Consider the following 25,698-nt stretch of genomic DNA (forward strand, 5'->3'; position numbering starts at 1 on the left):
GCTATACCCCAAAACATTCAAAAAGGTACTTATTGTTACCCTGACTGATTGGCTAGGAAACACACAAAACAATTGCACTATTGTTCTGTTTTCGTTTTAGGATATGAAGATACCACTGCTGGATAGAACTTGCCAAAGTCGGTATTGTTTTCACCTCTGTATATTGATGATAAATACTTATTGTTCAAGCTTAAAAAAACCCCACTATTTCAATTTTCCAAGATTGCTTGTGATTATTCTAAAGTAATCTGATAATCAAATATTTAATAACTTAACCCATGTATTGCTCTTTCTTCTGTGCTTTTCTAATTTGCACTTCTTGAGCACGTCGTCTAAGGATGAAGTAAGTATAAGCGCAATGCTGGAACTAACATCCTCTTTTGTGGTAAGTATTTACGCTTTGTGTGAATCGGGAGTGAGGTGTGCAAGGGAATGAATGTGTCATAATGTCCGGACTTGTCATCAAAACTGTAGGGTAAAGTGTCAAATGTATGAAACAATACACTTAGTGGACCTGACAAATGAAAGGACTTGCCTTGTGACTTTTACTAAAACAGACCGGGGTGCTTTATCGTTATTTATCATCGACTAATATGCAATATAAAAGTCATAAGGGAAATCCTTTCATACCCACGCCTGATATTGTAGTGAACTATTTACATTTAGCAACAACCACTCCAACGCCACCAACGTGTGGCCCCATGACACAAGCCTCTCTGGGCGAGGACTGCTCCAACGCGCGATGTGTGGCCGTCAACAGCTCGTGTGTGACGACGTCAGCGGGAAGCCGCAGATGTGCCTGTGTTAACAAGAACGTCCAGATATCTGCTACACAATGCTCAATGGGTAAATATGAGTTATAGTGTACATCATAATTGTAAGAATGGAATAAGGAGTACGTTTACGACCCAAGTAACGATGCATAGTACTGTCATCAGTCTTCATTTAAATCTTTGTGTTTCAGTACCAAGTGTTCTGTCAAGTACAACAAACTACGTCTTCTCCACAAATCTATCTAGAACGCCAGTAACTGTTAAGTCGCCTTTCTAAGGCATCGTTATGCAACTTTAAAAATGCAATAGTTACATTATCGTCGTGGTCCATTCGTTTATAAAAGTGTTCGAATGATATTATTATTTTTTTCAGTGGGATCAATCATGTTTGATGGGCTTAGTACATTCCCCACATACCTTCTCCATAGAAGGCGAAGTATATCCTGATGAGGGAATCTGAATCTGAAGAGAAACTCGAGGCACATTGATGTGGCACTGGTCAAGGAAATAAGCAATGCTAAAACATTTGTGGTGGCGTTACGTGCAACCTCTGGTGAGTTCACTGTGCAGCAGGTTGTGACCGTCAGGATCACATCCTCCTCCTTCACACCTGAAGACGTTACAGTTATGTTGGTGGAGGGAACCAGGAAAGACACGCTGATAGCTGACGTGAGGACTACTGGTAGTTTGGGAGGGTACAGCAACTTCGAAATGGAGACCACAGATCAGACAGCAAGGGCCCTGTTCAATTTGACCACATCGGGGCAGGTTCTTTGTGGACAAGATATGTTTTTGAGTGACTTTACCAATAACGACACAGTAGCTAAAGAATATATATTCAGTGTCAAAGTGACAAAGGGAGGACAGAGAGCAACGATTGAAACATTTTACATCTTGTTATTCAAGAGTACTTTTATAATAACTTTAAGATAAAATTGGACAGGCAATATCTTGAGCTATACCATATCAAGCTCGAAGTTCCAGGTCGCCATTAATGACACGCTCCCAGATAGACTAAAATTATCAAAAGACTTGATGACAATTAGTCTGGTGAATGCAATTGACTACGATGCTGGTATGACAAATATAAATTTTAAACTTGATCTTGCCACGACAGCTAGGACAAAGTCAACTACAGTAGATGTCCACATAAACATTGAAGACCAAAATGACGAAAGCCCCAAATTTAAAATAGCAGTTTACGATTTTTCGCTGCTTACTGGATCTAAGAGGAATAGTGTAGTCGGCGTTGTTGATGTTACTGATAGAGATACAGTTGGACGGACAACATTTAGTTTGGAAGGCAGAAATATAGACGACTTCAGCATAAACGACGATGGTGTTTTGATTTCAAAAGTGGATTTAACAAGAGGCCGTTTCCCCTCCGCGATCCCACTCCGGGTCAAGGCTTATGATGGCGTATCCTACTCTGATGAAGTCAACATCACTGTCTATCTCATCTCCAACACCATTAATGCAGTCAACCTCAACAAGACATTCCTTGAAAACAGTCCCGGAGCATTTGTGGCCAATATCGCAGTGTCAAACTATACCGGTTACAAATTTGCTAAATCCTCGGGCTGACAAATTCTTCAGCCTAAATTCTACATCTGTAAGTACCACAACATGCACCAGTGTAGTCCCCCAAGCTTGTCCACTAAAATATATGCATGATACAATATTTGTTAATTTATTCGTCTGTGGCTTCAATTATTATGGACAGAGTTATTACCCTTGTAATATCCGAATAGTCGAGTCAGTGTTTAAAATACATATTAAAATAATGTCTCTCTCTCTACTCTATCAAGGGACTCGTGAAAACAGTTAATGGTCTAGATCGAGAGAACGACGATGAGGCATATACTTCATTCACCATTCAGGCTCACATGGATAGAGGAAGTTGTATATATGTATGTATGTGTTAGGATTTACAGCAAAGATCGTAGCATACTACCTGAAAGATATGTGTTTAGTGTTCGGGTAGATGGATATTTCATTTCTATATTTCTTAAGAGTCAGGACCCATATAATACTTACGTATGTAGATATGTTTGGTGGAAGGTTATAATTAATAAATTGATTTCGTACGCTCAAATGAAAAGTAATCAAAGAAGATTAAACTGAAGACATGTCTCCTCTAAATTAACCTTTATTTAAAGAATACGTATATTATTTAACATTCTATCCCACAGACGATTGGTCAACTCATTACGAATATAACGGACTTGAACGACAATAAGCCAAGATTTTCCAGACGTTCTTACACAGGCAGAGTAAAAGAAAACTCTATTTCAGGAACTCTAGTTGATGATTTGGTGAGTGTGATAATCGAGATATTGAATTAACCGAGAGAGAGAGCTGTTTATAAATATATACATACAAATATCAAAATAGCACTGAAAGGCATTCATTCGGCCGGATTGCAAATTAGCTTGTGGCAGTGGTGTAATGGTAAGTCATGTGGACTGTAACAGCCCTAAGTTCCTTCATCAAATATGTAATTAGGTTCATGTTCTATTGAGCAGGTGGACATAGCTGTTACCGACGAAGACGTTGGAGTGAATGGTTCTGTAAACTTTGCTTTGACGGGAACTGGGAAGACCTATTTTGCTGTTGAGAACTTAAATAACAACCATTTCACCATTAAAACCAGCGGATCCCCGATTGATAGAGAAGTAACTCCATACGTAGTGCTGACATTAACTGGAACAGACAATCCATCAGATCCTAAGACAGGCACCACTACACTCAATATAACAATCATTGACGTCAACGACAATTCAAGACAATTTAAACCCGGGACGACCGTATTTTGGGTGGAAGAAAACGTTGGACCAACGGCTATCACAACGTTAACAGCCACAGACAAGGATGAAAGGCTCAATGCAAATGTATCATACTCATTGAAAGATGGGGGATTTGGTTTATTCCAAGTTGACGAAAGCACTGGCGAAGTATCGACAATCAAGGCAATTGACAGAGAAAACAGGAAAGTCTTCAACCTGACCATCGAAGCAAAGGACCAAGGGTCGCCTTCTCTAGAATCAGAATTGAAAATTACCGTCAATACTCGTGATGTAAACGATGAAAAGCCTGCATTTACGAAGAATTACTACAAGGGTTCTTATACGGAAAATAGCCCATGTAACAGAAGCATCCTAACAGTGACAGCAACAGATCAGGACGAAGGAAGCAATGCCAACATCACGTTCTCAACAACAAGTTCCAACTTTACAGTCGGTCCAATATCTGGCGCCATTACATGTATGATTCCTCTTGACCATGAAGAAATGCAGCAACATCTGATAGAAATAAAAGCAGAGAACCCAGGGTTTCCCACAATGAGCGACACAGTAATAGTTGAGATAAACGTTGAAGACTTAAATGACAACAGTCCACGTTTTGATAAACCCAACTATCAGTCTGAAATAACAACATTGGAGTGGGTAACTAACAACCCTGTTGATGCTTTTGAAGTCACGGACGATGACTCTGGAACGAATGGCCTAATTATACTCTCCATGAGTGGGGAGACGGACACATTCTACATTGATGGAGACACTGTAGGTGTGTTACGCATCAAAGAAGGCGCAAGTCAACCCGTTGCTTCCACAACATATAACTTTGACGTTACAGCCACAGATAAAGGTTCTCAATCGTTAAGTGTCCCAGTCCCAGTATCAGTTGATGTGAAGAAAATACAAGGCACCAGGACTGTACGGTTCAGTTCTGACTTTAGGTTTTCAATTGAGAACCGATTATATACCACATCTTTTGGAAAAGCAAATGCTGCTCTTAACGCCAACGTGTCAGTTCGCTATACCTTAAACCATGGCGGGGATTTCCGTATTGATCCAAGCAGTGGAGTGTTGACTTGCAGTAAAGCACTGGATCGAGAGGCAGCAGCAAAGCATACCATCGTCGTTCGTGCCAGGGATCCCACCACTAACGCTTTGGACGTGGCTGTTGTAAGTGCGGGTTTCTCCATAGATCAAACACTTCTTATAGAACGAATTTCGAAAAGTTGTCTCGCTCCAAACGATACTTTTTATTTGGCGTCATGTAGGCTTCGACTTATTCCCTGATTCTCTATTTTTCTACAGAACGGGAAACTGCACTTGAATATAAACTTTTGAAGGAGGGATAGATTACATTGTGAACACACAATGAGACAGAGAAGTGATAAAGCAATGACAAGGACTTAAGAGTGAAAGTGTTTGCATGTTTGCGGTATTATTGTTTCCTCTGGTCTGGACATTCAATGAAGCTACATCTAAAACGTTTATATTTTTAAGGATTAACATGAAAACAGTATGTGAGCCGTTGTAACATTTTAAAGATTTGATGTGATTGTTTCAGGTAACAGTTCAAATTTTCGATGAAAATGACAATGGACCAATATTTCTGGCTTCTTCTGGACAGCTCGTCTTTCAAGTTGAGGAAAATTCTCCTGGCGAGGTGATCGGACGCATCATTGCCAAAGATGGGGATGCAGATGAAAATGGAAGAATAACGTACATCATTGAATCGCAGACACCTCGTGCACGTAAGTTGTTAAATGTTATTGATGACTCTGCGTCTAAAGAAGGTGCAGATATTGATGCCAAACGTTGCTGTTTGTCTTAACATGAATATGCTAGTAATATCTTCAATTCAGTTAATTGTGAACATAACTGGAGCAAGTAGTGCCTTGTGCAAATTAATTAGGATTGTTTTCCGGGGTTTCAAGACTTTTAAACAAATATATATATATATATAATTTACAAAACATACACTTATTATGCTCAGTGTTAGCATTTTCGGGTGTTCTTATATAACTTGTCCTATTCATGTTTACTGTGTTTGTTGTACTTTTTCGTTTTACCTTTTTCAATTCAATGTGTCATTTCGTATTTGAATGTAATGTACGATTTGCAGATTTCTCGATAAATCCTGGAACCGGCACTATCACTGTTTCGGGAGATCTAGACAGAGAAGCTTTTGTTGCATACAACTTAATCATCAAGGTAACACAAAACCTGAACACTAAACTATGGCTTGACTACACAACGAAACACCAACGTATTCAAATGATTGGTGATTTATTTCACAGTTTCTTGATTGATTTTATGGCGACTGAAATATGCATCTCACATTCCCTGCTTAATTTCAAGGCGACAGACAATGGCGATGCTCCGAGAACTGCAACAAGAAGTGCGACGATCCTTGTCCTGGATGTCAACGACAATCCCCCGACATTCCAGACAACGTATGCAGTGACAGTAAAGGAAGATAGTGCCATTTCCGCATCGGTATGTACATAAAATAATATACATAGTTAACTAATGAATAGGGATAGGGATTGGGACATTGACACCAATCAATGTGTCCAGTTTTATATATCGAAGGTATCACGCGAATGTGTTTGGTGATGGTAAATATCCCCGTTTATGGAATAAACATTGTATTTGAGAGCCTTTGCGCTAAATACATATTGTCTCTTCCTAATACAGAACATTTACGATCCCAAATCACACAAGCATCACAACCTCTTAATCATGTAATGCCATTCTTGAATTCTATTGGAAAAGAATATTCTTTTCTCTCACAAATGGTACCTGAACGGAGCCAGGAATGTAAGTATTAATATATTATAAGGTCACAAACAAGGTCGGTGATAAGTTAGTTGGAAAACGACAGCAAGCAATATTGTTCCAATCGTGGCATAACTGTGGCATCAGTGGTGTCACGGCGACACAGGTAAAAAGACAATTGGCAACACAAAATTTCCAAGGTAATTTTAAAGCACAAAAATAATTTTGTCAGTCCAAGCCCTTCGTGGCAGTAAATCTGTTTGTCCGCTAGAGTAACTTTCCTTTGTCAAAAGGAGCTACTCTTATCTTTGATACGTCACGTTTGTTTAGAATTTGTCTGGTTTGCTTAGTCATTACATTATCATGACGATAAGATATGCAGTCAGATGTCCAAAACAGCGACAAAATGAAACAAAGTAAATGTTTTGCCATATTTCGGCCAATCCAACTATTTCTAAATTCGGGAAAAAACCCAAGCCGAAGTGGTCCACAAGCACAGCTTCGCAAATTGTATCTCTTAATGGTGCCTAAACTTTAAAAGACCTCAGCTACACCCCTGTGAAACATCTGTAAGTATCTTAGACTATTATTTTGATAATGATGATAAGTATCCGTACAATTTGTCCTGATTCCCGATAGTCAATATTTTGAATCGATTGCCGATCGACGCCACGTTTGTTTGTAATCGCTGAAAGTGATACCCACCTGACCTTATGATTTGCATATTTATCCGTAAATGACTAACATTTATATCCGTTTGGTTTATCCTTCCGAGAATCCTACACATTATATGATACATGAATTTATGACCAGTAATTAAAGAAGGAGTAAGTAGGGTTTGATGATTATTTCAGTTATATCATGGGGTCTGTTGGATTGAAGAAAGCACTGAATAACGCGAACCACCTCATGAAACATCAGAGCGTGCCAATCTGGGAGATAAGGCTGGGATCGATAAGAATCATAGTGGTTGTTCCAGAAGTGTTAATCACTACCATACTCACACACTAACTCTTATCCAATGTACCTGATGTTATTTGCAGCATATCGTTTGTACACTGACCAATAATGTTACTTCTAATTTCAGGTGGAGACAGTGAGTGCAACTGACAGGGACTTGGCGCAGCATGGTGCAATTGCATATTCTTCTAACACCGTGATGGTGAACGGAACTTTCTGTCCATTCAATGTGTTAGTGGGAAAGAATAGTCTGACGTATACTTTAAGTGAGTGAGTATGGTTTTACGCCGCTTTTAGCAATATTCCAGCAATATCACGGCGGGGGACACCAGAAATGGGCTTCACACATTGTACCCATGTCGGGAATCGAACCCGGGTCTTCGGCATGACTAGCTAACGCTTTAACCACTAGGCTACCCGACCGCCCCTATACTTTAAGCATTATAAGTAAACGTGTAACACCTTATAGTCAATAGCCTTCAGTGTAGCTATCTTGGTAGTGATTGTCACTGGTTCACCACAGTATAAGTACTACAAAAAATGAAATGACCTTTGACAAGGGTAGTTGACTCTCTGTTTCTCTGTGCACACATATCAAACACATCAAAAAGTGAATATACTTAAGGCAGCGATTCATTTTTCCTTTGTACAACATATAATTCCATGTGATATAATCCCTATTCTTTAGAGACTGGAGTCGTGAAAATGAGCGGCGACCTCGACTATGAGACGACTTCAACTTATGAATGCATTGTGACTGCGGTGGACATGAAGGGATGCAGCAGTTGCACTGAACGTCTCACTGGATCGACAACAATGTCCGTCACCATCCTGGATTTCAACGACAACCCGCCGGTGTTTCAGGGGGCCCCGTACCGAGCCAACATATCAAGAGACGCTAACATCAACACTCTCGTCACTGACGTCATCACCGCAACTGACAGGGACGGCACCAGGGACGGCAATGGAGTCGTTAAATGCCATATTTTATCACGTATGTTGTGTACGTGAAATATTAGAAATTATTTATTATTTACAAGCATTGTATGATTGTCAACATGCATGCATTGTATCATTGTTACACTTAGAAGGGGAGGTTACCTGACGTGATAGAGAGTATCTATAAATTGTCCAGTGTTATTGTCTTGATACTGCATAAATAGGATGACATATCAAGGCCCAGTGAATAGGGATGCTGAGTGGAAACAATTTTGAACAGGAAAACAATTTTCGAAACAAACCTAATACAATATTCAGGGAATGGAAGTTTCTGTTGATTCACATCTTTTCACCTTTCGAAGCACCATATAGACCTGATCAATCAGTGTGTCGAATTTCACTACCATGCAAGTGAAAATATTTCTCCATGTTTTCTAGACATCAGCTACTTCAGGATTGATCGCGATTCAGGAAGAATATTCGTGGCTTCAACCCTAGACAAAGTGAATGGTGATGAGGTCACTCTGAGAATCAAGGCGACAGATCTATCCCCAAAAGACCCTGCTAAGGAAGCAATCACAAACGTAATGTAGCTGTTATATATACTGTAGTATTAAGATCATACCAAAAAACGTTTGTCCATGATGTTCCTTCAGTCCATCGGGACTGATATAAGGGGCAACCGAAAGACACACAAGGACAATTGTTCCCAGCTTCTCGCATTTGACCAAACGCATTATGACTAGTATTTATATATTGTTACGGTTTTGCTGCCAACAGATTACTATTTCAATCCTGACTGATCAGCCACGACCATTCTTCAATAAAACATACACCTTCATGCTGACGAAGAATGAGAAGCCTGATGAGGATAAACCAGTGTCCATTAGAGCCTATGTGCGAAGGTCGAGTGAAGAAGAGTGTAACTGCACCTATGATATAATAGGTATACCTTGCTTTGTTCTTTGTTCATGTGTGCAAATGTCTTCAAAGTTTACATGCTGTTATGCTTAAGATCCTAGCTTCTGGACATTTTATAGTGTTCTGTATAATGTGTTAGACTTAACCCGTTGATATCCTCATAAGTGTTACTCTTCAAAACATAATTTTATAGGCTTTAAATTGAATCCATACAAATCCATTGAAAAAAATCAATCCTCTTTCAGAATGGAAATAGGTTTTAGATTTTAATTATGTACTAACGGATATTTTCAGGTTCAGATAATTCGAGCTTTTACATAGACAGTATGACTGGAGACTTAAGACAAAAGGTCCCAATAGACCGCGAAAAAACAGGCAGTCGTTTTTATGTGAAAGTGAAGGCGACAGACCGACGCAGCCTCCTTTATAGGACAACAGATGTTGAAGTGAACGTTAAAGATGTTAACGACAACTTACCTTTCTTCAAGAACACCCAGCAGAACTTCACAGTAAATCAGGTATGTATTTATTGGGTTAAAAGCTCACAGGACTGATTCACTTGATGACAATCATTATGATCAGTATCATATTTGTCTCCTGCCGTAATGTATAGTTAAAACGGACGTAAAACCACACTCATTGAAAATCTAACATATAATTCCAAAATAATATAATAGGAGCATTGTTATTATCATTATTATCATGATTATTTTTTTATGATCAGTAGAAGTAGAAATAGTAGTAGTTGTCATGATAGTAGTACTACTAGTAGTAGTAGTAGTAGTTGTAGTAGCAGTAGTAGCAATAGTCGTAGTAGTGATAGTAGTAGTATTAGTAGTAGTAGTAGGGTCGTAAGTATACATATTTGTACTCTTCTGAAGGTAGTTATCAGTCGCTAAACTTGTCTGTCAACGTCCAAGAATAATATATTACTGGGTAAGGAGGTAACATATAAATAAAGGACTGCATCAATCTCATGTCCTCTCTATGTCCTATTGAGAAGCAATTTAACGCCACCATAAAATTAGATGAGAGATACCCTGCAAAGTTATGTCACTTGAACTCTTTCTGTTCCTTCGTTTGTCTATAATGAATATATTACCAACTGAGGTAAATGTTATCGTAAGTAAATACTAGAATAAACAATTCAAGCAATAAACGTAAAGGAATATCAAAGTATGTTTAAATATTCACATTTCAGAGTGCTCCAGTTGGGCATGTGATCGGGAGAGTGATGTCGGTAGACGCTGATGAACTCAGTCACCCAATATACACAGCCTTTACTGATGTTGATGAAATCGAATTGCGGGGTGATGGAACTCTAGTAGTGAGGGCTTCTCTGTCGAACTACACAGCGGTTGATGTAAGCAGAGATTTTGGAAAAGGACCGTTATTGCACCATGTGCGGTAATCAATATGTTGCCTTAAGTTCAGTTCAATAGATCATGTAGTTCATTTAGAGAGATATTGAGGCTTACGACACAAAGTAATCAAACTATGCCAGATAATATAATTGCATATTATTATTTTGATAAATAATCTTAAATTGACTGACGAATATTTTCTTAGGCAATATATCCAAACGCGATGAAATAAGTTATTATGGCCGAAACACTATTTTGGCAAAAGGTATTTTAGAACAGAAACATGGTGAATAGGTTGGTTATAATAATTCATCAGCCACATAAAAACAAATTCTAAAAAACGTCGTTCCGACCCTAGATCTAAAGATCTATATAAAACAATTTGTTTTGAAGCTAGTTATGTAGTTGGTGATTTTACAATAAAGTAGTTTTCTTTTTTGAGTTCACGTTTTTTGAGAACACCTGGTATCTCATTTTGATAGTAATTCGTAAACACATGTTTATAATACGGTCGGAATCTACTTTTACTACAGATCTCTTACGATTACAGAAACGCTTTTGTCGCTTTTTGATTTATATCATGGCTATCATTTAGAACAATAGTAAATTTAGTCTAGAGTGGTTGAAAATTGAAATCAAAATTAAAATATGACATACCTACGCATTTATTTTCAAAATGTGACGAGAAATAGTATTGTTTATGTGGCATTACCAAAGGTATATGAAATAGAGTCACACACCATCGTGTCGAAGTTGAAGGGACTTACGTAAGCACTCCGAGTTATCCGAGGTTCGGCACAACCGAAAATGATAAATATAAAAGGAATATGCAGTCCAAGCTTGAACTCTGATACAACCGTAAGTTCGACACGTCAAAGTTCGCGAAACGGTGTTTGACTGTATTAAAAAAAAACACAGGCTTAATTATTTGTGGCTAATGACTATAAGCTAAAGTAATAAACACAACAAGTGTATCGGCATGCATATGATACAGTCGCCATGGTACTCTAAGTTTGGTAGAGATTTCCTAAATGTGAAATTGCTTTCATTTAGAACATTGATGAATTTTGGTCGGAGTGGGTTAAAATAAAAATAAAATTCAATATACTTTCCCTTTTTGTTTTCAAAGGTGACGAGAGATATTATTGTTTATGTAACCTTACCAAAGAAATATGAACATATTCTAAAGAACCTAGATTCAATTTGTTTTGGCCACATTACCATCAGCATCAAGTAGTATATACAACAAGTGTACCGGCTTCAATTTGCTTATCCTCAAGGGAAATATGCTGTCTCTTTACCAGATGATAGTGAGTGTTAAATCAATATATTGGCAGTAACTACAACAAAGGCCTCTATAGAAGTGCGACCAGACGATTATAATGAACATGCTCCCGTATTTGGAAAAGGTAAACTGGTTTGAGACCAGTGGAACATACATCAGATTCTGTTATCCTGACAACGTTATCTTGCACACGCTATACTCTGCAGTCATAACATTACATTTTACAGGACGTTTGCCTGTATAATGACAAATCGAATATGTTGAACCTTAAATAAGTAATGCAACGTCGATTCATCAGAAAAATGCACTTCAATGGGTTTGTACTGATAATTCAGGCGTTTTAGAGACGTACGATTTTATGATAAATGATATTATAATTACAGAAGACTTTTGACTTTTTATCATTGTTTGGTTATGTTTTACCTTAATGTGACGAATATGTATACATATGTTTCAGGTGAGGTGAGGTGAAATGTGGTTTAACGTCGCGTCCAAGATTATTGCACTTATATAGCGACGTTCACATATGTTTCAGAGGCTTATGGATTCATATTGGGGTTTAAATCTGAAACTGGTACAATAGTTAATACTGACATAAATCAATGTTCTATAAATTGACGAATACGTATTCAAATGTTTCAGATGCTTATGAAGCGTCATTGTAATTTCCATCTGAAATTGGTACAGAAGTTAAGATTACCAGCTTCTGGGCAACGGACGCCGACGGCCAAAATGTTACATACGCCATACACACAAGAAATTATAGGGTGCGCAATTAAACTATTCACATTATTCCATCACCCCGGATCTAATGGCTTCCTACATCTGTGTGAATGTATAGTGTTTCCTCATTAGTCATAGTTTAAAAAGGTTCTTGTAGATAGCCTTATGTCAGTTTAAGCTGGAAGCCTTTATTTCCCCCACATTCCAGTTACTATTTACCCTGGTCCCAGTTGCCTCAGATTTTGTTTCTCCTTATCTTATCATCTACTTAACTGACGTTGTATGTGAGTAAATATATACATGCTCGAGTTGACCATTACTCTTCAGGAAAATCTCAAGATCGACGGCCAGACTGGGAAAATATATGTTCACATTAAATTTGACGACACAGTGCCCGAAGTGATAAAATTAGTAATAATCGCCACCGACGAAAGTCTGGGTAAGTTTTTATCATACTGGCATGACCACTTTTGATTTAGGCTGATATTGATAAAGTTGATACTGCTACTGATAGAGTATATGTTTGAAACCAATGGCATGATTTATTGGCAACACATACGGTGCAGGAACAAGGCAGTTGATCAATGGTTTGGTATGCCTGTTACAAGGCAATGTCGAAACTATGTGGTCTACTTCCGAATCACTGTTTGGCTTCCCTTTGCCGTAAAACAAAGCATTTCTTGAAGCAGCGGTCGAATGATTTGTGATACTTGTTTCAGATCGTGTACAGTTACCATAACCCTACAGGGATATACACAAACAAAATGTGTAGCTGAAAACGCATATTCACAGCTACAACAACAGAGAGAATTATTCCTTGGGTTGTTCATAGCTATGGCAGCCCTACTTGCAGTGATCAGCATTGCTGCAGTATTTGCTATATACAAGTAAGTACTCAAGTGACTCCAGCCTTCATGTATCGAGGATGAGACTCCTTAACATTAATAACAAAATGTCCCGTGTAATTTCATTATGTCTTTAAAGGTAAATGCGCAGAGTTTTGGAGTTTCAGTTTCCAATTACTTTTTCAAACATTGTTTCGTTTAGGTGGAGCACTGTAAGACGAAGAACACAATATCAGGAAAATATCAACACCGCTCATGGTAAAACAACAAAATCATCAGAACAAGGTGGATACGACTCACTAGCTGCGGGCAGCAAAGATGAAGAAACAGCATACAACAAACTCAAAGACAGAGATTTCGTAAGTCTAAAGTATATCATTCTTGACACACCATTTTATAAGCTGTCGGCTAGTTGTGATCATGTGGGACTGAAAATAACATTCACAGACTACTGAACTGCATGTTGAACTCTCTTCTCGTACCAACATCAGACATTAGATCACTGACTGTTACAAAACATTCACTTTAACTCACATAAGCCTCTTCACCAAAATGTAGGTACCTGCTAGCTGTCTGCATGATGTTGAAGAGTTACTTCCCTTTTTCTATCGGACCACACTCGTTCTGTGAAGTGTTTTCATTTGGATTTATTAAGTGTCTGAAATCCAAACGTGACAAGTGTTGACAACATAACTGATCTTATGAATGGTACACACGTTTACACCTAACTGATTATGACAAGTGATTTTTCTGTATGCAGTATTTATATTACAGTATTTTTTTAAAATGAGCTGGTAATAATGACTAACAGCTTTCTAAATGTAAACTCTCTCGTCTTTGCAGTCATCCGGTGTTCCAAACCCAGCATATGTGTCTACAGGTCCAAGGTAAACTAAATATGAATACACATTTGGCCGTTGATTTTTCTCACACAAGTGGAACATAATGTCATCAATATTTTATTTAACATTGTGAGTGTTGGAATGAAAACACTTCTATTGTGACTTATATTTTAAAATACTGATTTTCATTTAATGACCAAGTTTTGAAATATCATTATTTGATAATGTCTCGATCTTCGACAGTAGTTTTATATCATGATCTATTTATCAAATTCGTTGCAATTTAAAATACTTACCATGTTCCAGGCCTACATGCACACCTCCCACAGACCCCCTTCCTGACTATGATGGTGGAGACGCCAATAGGATGTGAAAAACGCCTTCACCTACTCTCGGCTACGGGGATGAAAATATAATCATTCGCAAGATGTGCGGTGAATGGTTGTATCAACGAACTATACGTGCCAAAGCAGTGATAGTGCTTTAGATCATTCCTAAACAATAACCGGTTTTGCATATGAGAAACACTATGTCTCTTAAATGAAAGTAATAATGAGTATATTTGTAATATACACCAGTTATTTGTATTTTATATAGCAGCGTTGATACAATGCTTTGTAATAATTGCATGCGTTACTAGTAGTTTCATAATAGTTTAACAACTTCTTAGTCAAGACGCCTGTAATCATAATCGATGTATTTAGTCATCGTCTCCTCAGTGCTGGAACTGATTCTCGTAGCAGTTTGAATACAACTGTCCGAATAAACACGTTTCAGATGTTTGACTCTTATATGTATGTTTGATACCCAAAGATTATATGCTCAAGGATTCTGTTTCCATTGCTCTGCACATTCACCTGTTTCAAGCATCATTGTCAACTGTATATAGAGTAAATTATGTCAACTTTTAAACCTTGAAACATGTATCACGTTTAGTTCATATTGTTTGACACTGAATAAAATATACTGTTTCGACTGGACCGGATTCTCCTATTTAGAACTAGTATATGTCAATCACAATAACATTTGATATATTTATATTGTTGACTTGCGGTGTAACAATAAAGCAAATATGAAAATCACTCTACCTGAAAGTGACAAATGCCTTTCCATATTCATAAGAAGTGTCGTTGTATCGACTAAGCATATGGTAGAAGACAAACTCTTCACACATCCTAGGTAATAATATGATAGATTTAAAAAATAGCCTGTTTTGAAGCATTAGGGGTCGACCATTTGATATTCTGGAGGGATATTCTGTCGCTAAATACATTAAACCAGGTTGCATATTTTGTTATTTATTCACAAACTTCTAGAACGCCACTCAAACAGACACCCTGGAGTTATTTCGGCTGAAAGTATTTTAACCCTCAGCGTCGAGAGTACTGACATAAAATCTTACTGAGAGAGTTATATTATACAGTCAGTGTATTAAATGCTTTGCGAAAGTTCGCAGGGATGATTTTCTGTGTCTAGGGTGCGCACATGAAATCTGTCATGTCGTCAAAGCTGAAGTAAGTTGCGATATATTTTTGATGACGGATGGCCGAAACGTGAGGAACCAAATTTTACTTTTATGGGTCGCTTTAAGCATACACGAAAACAGCAGTACATTACATCTGTAGATACTCTTTGAAGATATCGAAGACACAAATTGGAGTGTTTAATCAGGGATGCGTTTTCGGCCTGGCCAGTTTAATGAAAAAAAGGATGATATCAACTTGCACTACAGGCCGAGTGGCCTAACTTTACCCAACATGTGATCCGTACTCTAATTTCGACCATCGACAACAGTGCCAGGCAGAACTTGACGCTAAATTCACGAACTTCATATCCTCTTCAATAATACTTTAAAGAACATAAAAATATGATGAGGCTATGGCAAAGTGCCGTTACGCTGGATAAACAACTGGTGATCGCTCCCGCCCTTATCGAAACAGTCTCGCGTCGCTAAGCTAAGCGTATCATAAATACTAAACAATCATTCACGTCTGGACTTAAGTTGTTTATAACATCACTATAGGTTACATTTCAATAGACCTTTTGGAAATAATTGGAAGCATTGAATCTATGAACACCCTACAATAACGTTTCTCAGGCTCTATATTTAAGCCGGGAGAAGGCTGTCGCTGACAGATTCAAGGCAACATTATGTACTCGGTGTGAACTTCCTGAAACTAGCTGCACAAAAGTTTCAATTCGCCTCTCGGGGAGTAGTAGTAACAGTTATGGGTACAAGAGGATCGGGAGAGAGAAAATATTGGTAACACTCTCTACTGGTGAGGTGCTTCAGATGTTGTGCCAGAAAATAAACATTCCTTCTACTTTTTATCCATTGTCAATGGTACATATTTTTCAATTACAAATCTTCCAAAACCATCAGCCCAAATGTGGTTTCCGGATGTTCAGGATTTTTGGATATACTCAAATATTTTGATGTCTATTGTAATCGGTGGACATGACAATTCTTACTTGTCTAATACAGAACATAATTTATTATTATTAGGAATGGGCAAATGAGAATACAGGTAGTATGAAATGTTTCACCCCGTATAACATCTATGTGAATCTGGTCTACCAATGTAAAATATAATAACCATCCACCTTGTGTCTTTGAATGCCTGGAGTTCCATCTTCATACCTTTGTTAGCTTCATAACTGCATATTGTTTAAAACATACGTACAATGAGTGTAATAAATATTATGGTGTTAGACTATAGAAGCGTAGATTTAATATGTCACATGACAGCTTACAAAAAGAAACCACAGTGTGCTTCAGGCTATGCACACAACGAAATCTGACACTAACTAACATGGGCAAAATACACTACATTTCATAAGTAACTTCCCCTATTTTCGTGAAACTTTCCCGCCACTATTGCGGCACTAACGCGTTAATTTAAGGCATTAACGCGAAACTATTGCGCCATTTTCGAGTCACTTTCGCAATACTTTCACGGCACTTTCGCGAACGTATCGCGAAACAGGGGAAGGAACTTTTGACGTGTAGTGTATCTACTCAGTCCTTACGAATCATGATTGACTATGTCGTTGTCAAATTTGGAGAGAGAACATTTAGACAAGGAAACTGGATTGTTTTCCAAAGTCCTGGTGGAATCATTATTATATGCTCATTGGTAATCACCAAGTTATATTCAGTGACTTTCAGTGATCCATTCATATAATTTTTACCGTTATTTTGCCTTTTATTCCCAATGGAATTTGTTATTCTCTGGCTCTTGACGTTGTATGTTCACATGCTGGATTACAAGGGTAAATCATTCAATGGTCAATCGTCTAGACGTACTTTGATTTGAGCTCTGTAGTGTATGTAACAAATTATGGTGTGCATTTGCATATGATAGTCTGTCAACTAGAAACTCTAGGCGTTTTGTTCACACATACAGCCCCAAACACACAGACACTCCCGCAGCCCCGAACACGCACACACGCAGAAACACACATTAAATATGTACAGTCTCTGTACATGAATATTGAATGTAGATGCCCCTCAATATACATGCAGTTTGAAATGTTCATGATTTGCTGTAGGCAGCCTTCTGCGTGAACCCCAAAAGAAACGTTTGCATAGCTAGCCTTTAATATTTTCTGGAATGTTATGACACTGCGATACGTCCATGGCGTATGGAGAACTTTGCTGGGCTTTGACCTGACTGCACCCTATATTGTGGGGCAGTCATGGCTGTAAGATCTGAAAGCCTGTAGCTCTGCTACAAGTGGCACGAACCCCGACTTGGGTAAACATTAAAGCTGTCCCGGATAGCATAACAATATTGCTTACTCTGTGCTCTTTTGTATTGTACAATATAAGACCAAAGCCATTCCTAATATGGGGAGACACGTGAGCCAATGATATTTACTTCCTCGTTCTTGCCATACAAAATCTGAAGCTTTTTCTCCGCGCTGCACTCGCTGTCTGGATCAGGTGTATCTGTTGTCCGCGTGAAACGTCGGGAGAGACGAAGGGACCCCAATTGCTAATGGTGTGCCCCAGAATGGTATGTTCATGCCAACATTCTTACATTTGTACTTTCCATTGCCATTGGTTACTATCAGTTCGTGAATATATGTGCAAATGGCATGTTATTGTCAATGAAAAGGTAAGTCTCCAACCATTTTTATACGAGGAGAAATAGATGAAAAATCCATTTAAAACTCGCTGTTGACCAGACATTGGTGATTTTCGTCTAAATCTTGCCGAGTTGCACTGAGTATTGGGTATTGAAGGGTGTAAAGGAGTAATCTGAACATTTTAATCTGTAATCTGCAGCAACACCGTAACTATAAATGCGCCTCAAACGTATAATTGTATATGGGATACGTTTGATTAAATAAGAAACTTGTATATCATCCAACATTATTAAAATAATCATCATATAGTATATTTTCATTGTATCACTTTTGTATGTTGTCTATTGAGCAAGAATTTATCTACATTTGGCTGGTCTCAAAACTTTATTTAGTTATTTTAGACTTCAAATGAAACAAATACTGACTGTTAAAAGTGCAGAGCATTTATGTACGGAAACAGACAGCCCCAAAACGTGAGTACGTAAATAGTGAGTGAGTTGGGTTTTACGCCGCTTTTAACAGTTATATCATGGCGTGTCAGCTTAATGTGGGAGGAAAGCCCGAAGTGATGCAGGTCTCAGACGTTTACCATTTCGGTGAAACCCACGAGCACGGGTATGGTGCTGACAAACCAAGAAACATAATCGGGGCGAACCGGGATTCAAACCCACAATCATAGGTTTCTGGCGTGCCCAAGGGACGAAAATCTGCACAGCGAAACGCGGCGCCTTAGACGACTGGGCCACCCGTGCCCCCATATCGCGGAGTAAAATAGTTCTTCAAAAAGAGAGGTGACATGAGCGTATTGGGTGCACAACTTGCTCTTCAGAAACATCTTACGCAGCACATGTGTTCAAATCATATCCTCATTAGATGAGAAAGGTCTGTAAAGAACTACCTCATTAAGTCAGTCACAATGACAGCGCGTCGTAATACATTTACATCAAGTACCAGACGTCAAAATGGCCAACACGATAAACGTGACAGGAGAGATTTCCGAAGTTGTTAATGAACCTGTGGCGGTTACATGTGTTAGTCATCATTGATCAACTGGCCGATCTTTGAAAGGTGAATAAAGATGCGTCAAACAGACACTAAGGTAAATTCATAGATTGCTGGAGACGGCCAAAGTCAGCCTAGGGTCTGATCGAGGAAAGCCGTATATCGTTTAAACTTCAAATTAATTTTTTTTATAAATTAATATGTGTATATTTTACACTTGCATACGTGTACGTTGTTTGCAACGGAACGGGCAATGTACATGGAGATGTAGACTTTGAACACAGGTATTATCTGAATTTTTCCAAACAATATCTGACTCTAAAGACTGAAATCGTTATGGTATTAACGTCATAAGAGTGTTAGATCGAGGACAAGGGTGTGACAAATTTACAGACATCCTTTTTATTTTGGACGACGTCCGAGACATAATAAGGAACAGATTATGTGACATTTACTGACACGCTTCAAAAAGTTTCGTTTCATATAACTCGGAATCACATCGTCAGCGGGAAGAAGACATAACCAATACACCGGACGGTTTCCCTTGAATTCCACTGCTACAGAAATTGCGACGTTGGACGAACTTACTAATTAACATGTATGATACTGGACTAGACAGGCAATAATTATCCATAGCCAAATTATCGATGGCAAAATATATGACGGTGAGGTGAAATGGGTTTGACGCCGCGTTCAAGATTATTGCACTTATATAGCGACGTGCGGGCTCATGTGTGTGTGAGTGAGTGAGTGAGTGAGTGTGAGTGAGTGAGTGAGTGAGTGAGTGTGAGTGAGTGAGTGAGTGAGTGAGTGAGTGAGTGTGTGTGTGTGTGTGTGTGTGTGTGTGTGTGTGTGTGTGTGTGTGTGTGTGTGTGTGTGTGTGTGCTTCTACTATTCCGGACTAATGCTAGCCCACTGAGATACCATGCCGCAGTTAAACATGAATTACCCCACTCTGACACATTATACGGACTCAGAGCGTACCGGTCCTTGTTTTAGCTCCTTAATGCCTAGCGCCAGGCAAGGTTACCACAAATACCATGTTTTAACATCTTTGGTATGACTCGGCCGTGGATCGAATCCTGCCGCTCTCCAGGTGGACGCTCAACCACTAGACAGTGTACTGCAGGAACATTGACATTACAGAAGGGTCTACTATGTTTGTTTGTAATTTCACGAGGCCCTCACTAATATTCTGGTTCAGATTAAATGGGAGATAATTCATTTTCATCTTAATAAATTGCATCACTGACTACTGTTACACTTTTGAACACCTGCTGTCGGTTTTCTTCATGAATCCTGAGGTGACTGAGGAGTCGCGTTTGTTGATGGCCAACTTTATCACGGCGCCATTGAAATAATCGAAGTTAATATTTGACGACAGAAAAATAAGTTTTGAAATGAATAAGCTCTACCCATATGGCCCTTTTCCCAAACCTTACCATTGCTAATACCACTGTCATCAAAACACTTCCTTGGAAAGCAAGACGTCCAGATCTTAATCCAATGGATCATCTGTGGTACATTTTATGCCGTCATTTATGACAGAGATACCCACCTGTCCAAAATTTACAGGATCCTGTCGCTGTCCCTCAATGTCAACTGCAACGTTAGATTCAAGGAATGAGGAACGTTAAGCGGCAGTCGTTTGTGTGAAGTGGTCACACCAAGTATTGACGAGAACTATGTATCTGGTATCAAAATGACATTGGCTTAGGATTCCACTGATACAGACAGGTTTGAAGCAGTTCGGTATTTATTGTGCGACACCAGTGATTTCCACTTTGGTTTTGGTGATTATAACGTCAGTCTTCAAAATGTCCACACTTCAGAGTAAATGTCCAATGTAAACCCTTGTTTTCTTTCATGACTGATGACTCGGGTAAGCATTAACTATCATTGGGTGCTGTTATTTCGAACGCAGTTTGTACAAGGCCGCAAGTAAATCGACTCATTCGTGAAAATATGGGTGATGCTTAATTTATTTCCAGGTGTATATAATGAGCAATGTCTCATTTAGTCGAATCATCTGCTTACCAAGTCTATCCTGAAATTAAATTGGACGTTTTGTGATCAGGATACATTACCGTATGGAACAATCTGAACAAACGTCACATGTCGATCTAAACGTATCCGAAATGGCTAAAGTGACACTAGTACTTCCTTGTGAAGACATAATGTTGACATAATGTAGAGTTACATACTTACAGGGAGCTATGTTACTGTTCAAAAGACCTATTCATGTTCCTTGCACACTGACTCCAGGTATATGTGTGGTCTCGGGTGACTATTATAAATGCAGATAATAGACACCAGCGAAAAGTATTGAAGATTCATATCGATAGAATATCACTGCTTACGATACTAACAGACTTTGATCCTTTAAAAAGCATATGCTTTAGGTTAACGGGTGGCAAGAATGGACTGGTATTCAATGCGATCAATGTGGCAAAGCGAGGATACCAAGAAACACTATAGCAGGCCTAGGCGTTCAAGCAGCTATTAAAGTGTTAATGTAATTCAAGTTGGATTTGCCGTTTGATAATGGTTGATATAGAGGTATTTCTTTGTATGGAGCTGAACTACTAAAGTGTTTCTACTACTATTTATGAAGACATATAACACGCCAGTGAATACTCAGTCTCAATTCATTACCTACCGAAACAGGTTCCACTGACAAAATCATGTCGCGGAAAGGTTAAGCATGTCCTGCTCCACCCTTAGCACCCGCCACTTGCACAATTTGAACAACGGCACACCATACAGTGTTAGCATGTATGTGTAAATGCCTGAAGTAGGCAACTAAGTAGTTTTATCCGGAACATGGTGTTGTTGTTGTAGAAGTCGACTAAAACGGAGGACTGGGAATCTCAGTGGATGGACTGATTGATCAGGGTGAGTTATTTTCATTTAGTGTCCTAGTGCATGTTCATGCCTTGGTCAATAGCCATATATAACAATGTGACAACATGTACGTTTTACTGTTTTCAGATGGAATATAAGATACCCAACAACTTTAATGACTTGTCACAATCTAGGGGATCACTTGATTAGCATGCAGTTATGTCATACTTCATGTACTTGTAAATAAATGCTAAAAACATTGTTCTGTTCTTTACGCACAAACTACAGTTGACAATGCTGTGATGCAATGCTTTACAAAAGTGCTTCTCAGAAATGTATTTACTTTGCGTGAATCAAATCATCTCAATCCGAATATAAACTGATTGTTGACGGCCTCTGTGGTCTTGCCAATAGAGCATTTGCCAGGAGTGCGGAAGGTCGGTAGTTCGATCCTCGGTCCCGTCAAACCTAAAGACGTTAAAAGGTCGGGTTTTTTGTGAACTTGGCAGGAGCTCAGCATATCACCGACATTTGTACTATTATTCTGTTTTCGTTTTAGCATAAGAAGACACCAATGGAGAAAAGAGCTTGCCAATGTCGGTATTGTTTTCACTTATGTATATTAATGATAAATATTTATTGTTCAAGCTCAAAGGATATTGAATTCATGCAAGATTGCTTTTAACAAAAAAATAATCTTACTTTCAAATATTTAATTACTTAACCTATGCATTGCTCCTTCTTCTGTCTCTTTTTCGTCTGCACTTCTTGGGCACTACGGATAAGGATTAGGTAAGTATAGGGCAGCTGCTGGAACAAACATGCTCTTTTATGTTTCCATCCATTGTGTGAATCGGGAGTGATGTGTGCAAGGACGTGAATATGTCATGATGCCTGGTCTTGTCCACAAAACTGTAGGGTAAAACTTCCCAAATAGATGCAGCAATGCACTGTAAAATGAAAGGATTTGCCTTGTGATTAAGGCATGCGATGTTAATTATTATCGATAAATATGTTTTATAAAAGTCATGTCTACGCCTGATATTTTAGTAAAAAGATTACATTTAGCAACAGCCACGCCAACGCCACCAACGTGTGGCCCCATGACAGATGCCTCTCTGGACGAGGACTGCTCCAACAAGCGATGTGTGGCCGTCAACAGCTCGTGTGTGACGACATCAGCGGGAAGCCGCAGATGTGCCTGTGTTAATAAGGACGTGCAGATATCTGCTACAGAATGCTCATTGGGTAGGTATCTTTGATGGTTTGCATTGTAGGAATGGAATAAAAAAACACGTTTGCAACCTTAGCAACGGTGCATAGTACAGACAACAATCTTATTTGATGTTTCTTGTGTTTCAGGACCAGGTGTTCTCTCAAGTACAAAAGACTACGTCTTCTCCACCAATCTATCTAGAATGTCAGACACTGGTAAGTCTCTCTTTGAAGCAATCATCATGTTTGAAATCCAACATTAAATACACCATTCAATCCTTGCATTATCGTCGAGATTTCCATTCGTTTATAACACAGTTCAGTCGAATGACATCCTTGTTTTCTTCAGTGGGATCAATCATTCTGGATTCGCTTCGTACATTCTCACCAAATAACGTCTTCATAGATGAAGTTTATCTCCATGAGGGAACATGTTTCTTTCATGTCTATGTTTCAGGACCAATGTTTCTATCAACTAAAGAAACCAACGTCTTCCCTACAGATATGTTCAGAAAACCAATAATGGGTGAGTCTTTCTTTCTAACAATAGTAAGTTTTAAAGATATGCGATCTAGGCTGAAACGTTGTGCTGTCCTTATGTGTAATATTTTCTTTGGCAGTGGGACAAATCCTTCTGGACGAGCTGAGTAAATTCCCAACAGTTAGTTTCTCAATAGAAGGTAAAGTATATCCCGACGAGGGGATTCTGAACCTAAAGAGAAACTCGCGGCACATTAATGTGGCACTGGTCAAAGATATAAGCAGTGCTAAAACATTTGTGGTAGCGTTACATGCAACCTCCGGTCAGTTCACTGTGCAGCAGGTTGTGACCGTCAGGATCACATCCTCCTCCTTCACACCAGAGGACTTCACAGTAATGCTAGTGGAGGGTACCAGGAAAGGCACGCTGATAGCTGACGTAAGGACTATTGGTAGTTTGGGAGGGTACAGCAACTTCGAAATTGAGACCACAGATGATACAGCAAGGGCCCTGTTCAATGTGACAACATCGGGGCAGGTTCTCTGTGGACAGGATATGATTTTGAGTGACTTTGCCAATAAGGACATATTAGCCAAAGAATATATTGTCATTGTAACAACGACAAATGGAGGTCAGAGAGCTACAATGGCAACATTTTACATCTTGTTATTCAAGAGTACTTTTACAACAACGTTAAGAGAAAATTGGATAGGCAATATCTTGAGCTATACCATAACAAGCCCTAAGTTCGAGGTAGCCATAAATGACACGCTTCCAGATGGACTAGCAAAAGACCTGACAGGCGTTAGGCTGGAGAAGGCAATTGACTATGATACTGGTGTCAGAAATATTGATTTTAAACTTGACCTGGTCACGACGAACAGTACAAAGTCAACTACAGTTGATGTCCACATTAAAATTGAAGATCTAAATGACGAACCTCCGAAACTTAAAAAAGCAGTTTACGAATTTTCGCTTTTTGCTGGATCTAAGAGGAATAGTATAGTCGGCGTTGTTGATGTCACTGATAGAGATACAGTTGGACGGACAACTTTCGTTTTGGAAGGCGAAAATAAAGGCTACTTCAGCATAAACGACGATGGTATTTTGACATCAAAGGTGGATTTAACAAGAGGTAAGTTCCCCTCCACAATCACTCTACGTGTCAAGGCTTATGATGGAGTAACCTACTCTGATGAAAGCACCATCACTGTCTATCTCATCTCTTACACCATTTATGGAATCAACCTCAACAAGACCTTCCTTGGCAGAGTCAGTGAAAACAGCCCCAATGGAACATATGCTGCTAACGTCACGGTGTCAAACTATACAGATTTCAAATTTGCAAACCCTCGGGCTCAAGGATTCTTCAACCTCAATCCAGCATCTGTAAGTACCATTGAACTGTAGATTCTCACATTTCCTGACCCGTATGGCATACCCAAATATATGCAAGCTAATATATTTGTTGCTTTATTTGTCTATGGCCAGAACTGTTATCGATGTACTATCTGAGTAAAGAGTGTTTGAATTACTTCAGTGTGTAAATTACTTATTAAAAAATATATTTCTATCAAGGGGATCGTCACAACAGCTATTGGTCTAGACCGAGAGAACGACGACCAGGCATACACTGAATTCACCATTCAGGCTTACATGGATAGTGGTGACCAGTGCTCCCCTGTGGTAAGTGGCAATTTAAGGAAGCTTTTTTGAGGTATGTTTGTTGGAAAATTTAAATTTTCAGATAGCCAAAGGAATGTAACCAAAGAAAATTGAACTGACGACATTTCTCTATGACAATTATCCCTAACTTAAAGATTATATTTTAATAAATGT

At 38.8% G+C, this 25,698-nt stretch overlaps 1 protein-coding gene across 1 annotated transcript in view; it reads left to right on the plus strand.

Moving 5' to 3' along the window:
* The first annotated feature begins 593 nt into the window (after positions 1 to 593).
* The window catches only part of LOC139463629 (protocadherin Fat 4-like), a 37,849-nt gene continuing 12,744 nt past the window's right edge, over positions 594 to 25,698 (plus strand). Inside the window, 25 exon segments of the mRNA XM_071244901.1 lie at positions 594 to 846; positions 965 to 1,030; positions 1,144 to 1,186; positions 1,188 to 1,225; positions 1,228 to 2,342; positions 2,344 to 2,385; positions 2,582 to 2,683; positions 2,966 to 3,088; positions 3,299 to 4,741; positions 5,133 to 5,319; positions 5,691 to 5,779; positions 5,927 to 6,064; positions 7,434 to 7,554; positions 7,995 to 8,300; positions 8,684 to 8,829; positions 9,026 to 9,191; positions 9,461 to 9,684; positions 10,368 to 10,529; positions 13,258 to 13,304; positions 13,586 to 13,742; positions 23,174 to 23,411; positions 23,526 to 23,594; positions 23,836 to 23,904; positions 23,999 to 25,248; positions 25,438 to 25,545. Of these exon segments, the coding sequence (XP_071101002.1) occupies positions 594 to 846; positions 965 to 1,030; positions 1,144 to 1,186; positions 1,188 to 1,225; positions 1,228 to 2,342; positions 2,344 to 2,385; positions 2,582 to 2,683; positions 2,966 to 3,088; positions 3,299 to 4,741; positions 5,133 to 5,319; positions 5,691 to 5,779; positions 5,927 to 6,064; positions 7,434 to 7,554; positions 7,995 to 8,300; positions 8,684 to 8,829; positions 9,026 to 9,191; positions 9,461 to 9,684; positions 10,368 to 10,529; positions 13,258 to 13,304; positions 13,586 to 13,742; positions 23,174 to 23,411; positions 23,526 to 23,594; positions 23,836 to 23,904; positions 23,999 to 25,248; positions 25,438 to 25,545 (6,702 nt within the window).

This window comes from Haliotis cracherodii, unplaced genomic scaffold (assembly GCF_022045235.1).
Source record: "Haliotis cracherodii isolate W230 unplaced genomic scaffold, xgHalCrac1.p SCAF_16, whole genome shotgun sequence".
Taxonomy (NCBI): Eukaryota; Metazoa; Mollusca; class Gastropoda; order Lepetellida; family Haliotidae; genus Haliotis; species Haliotis cracherodii.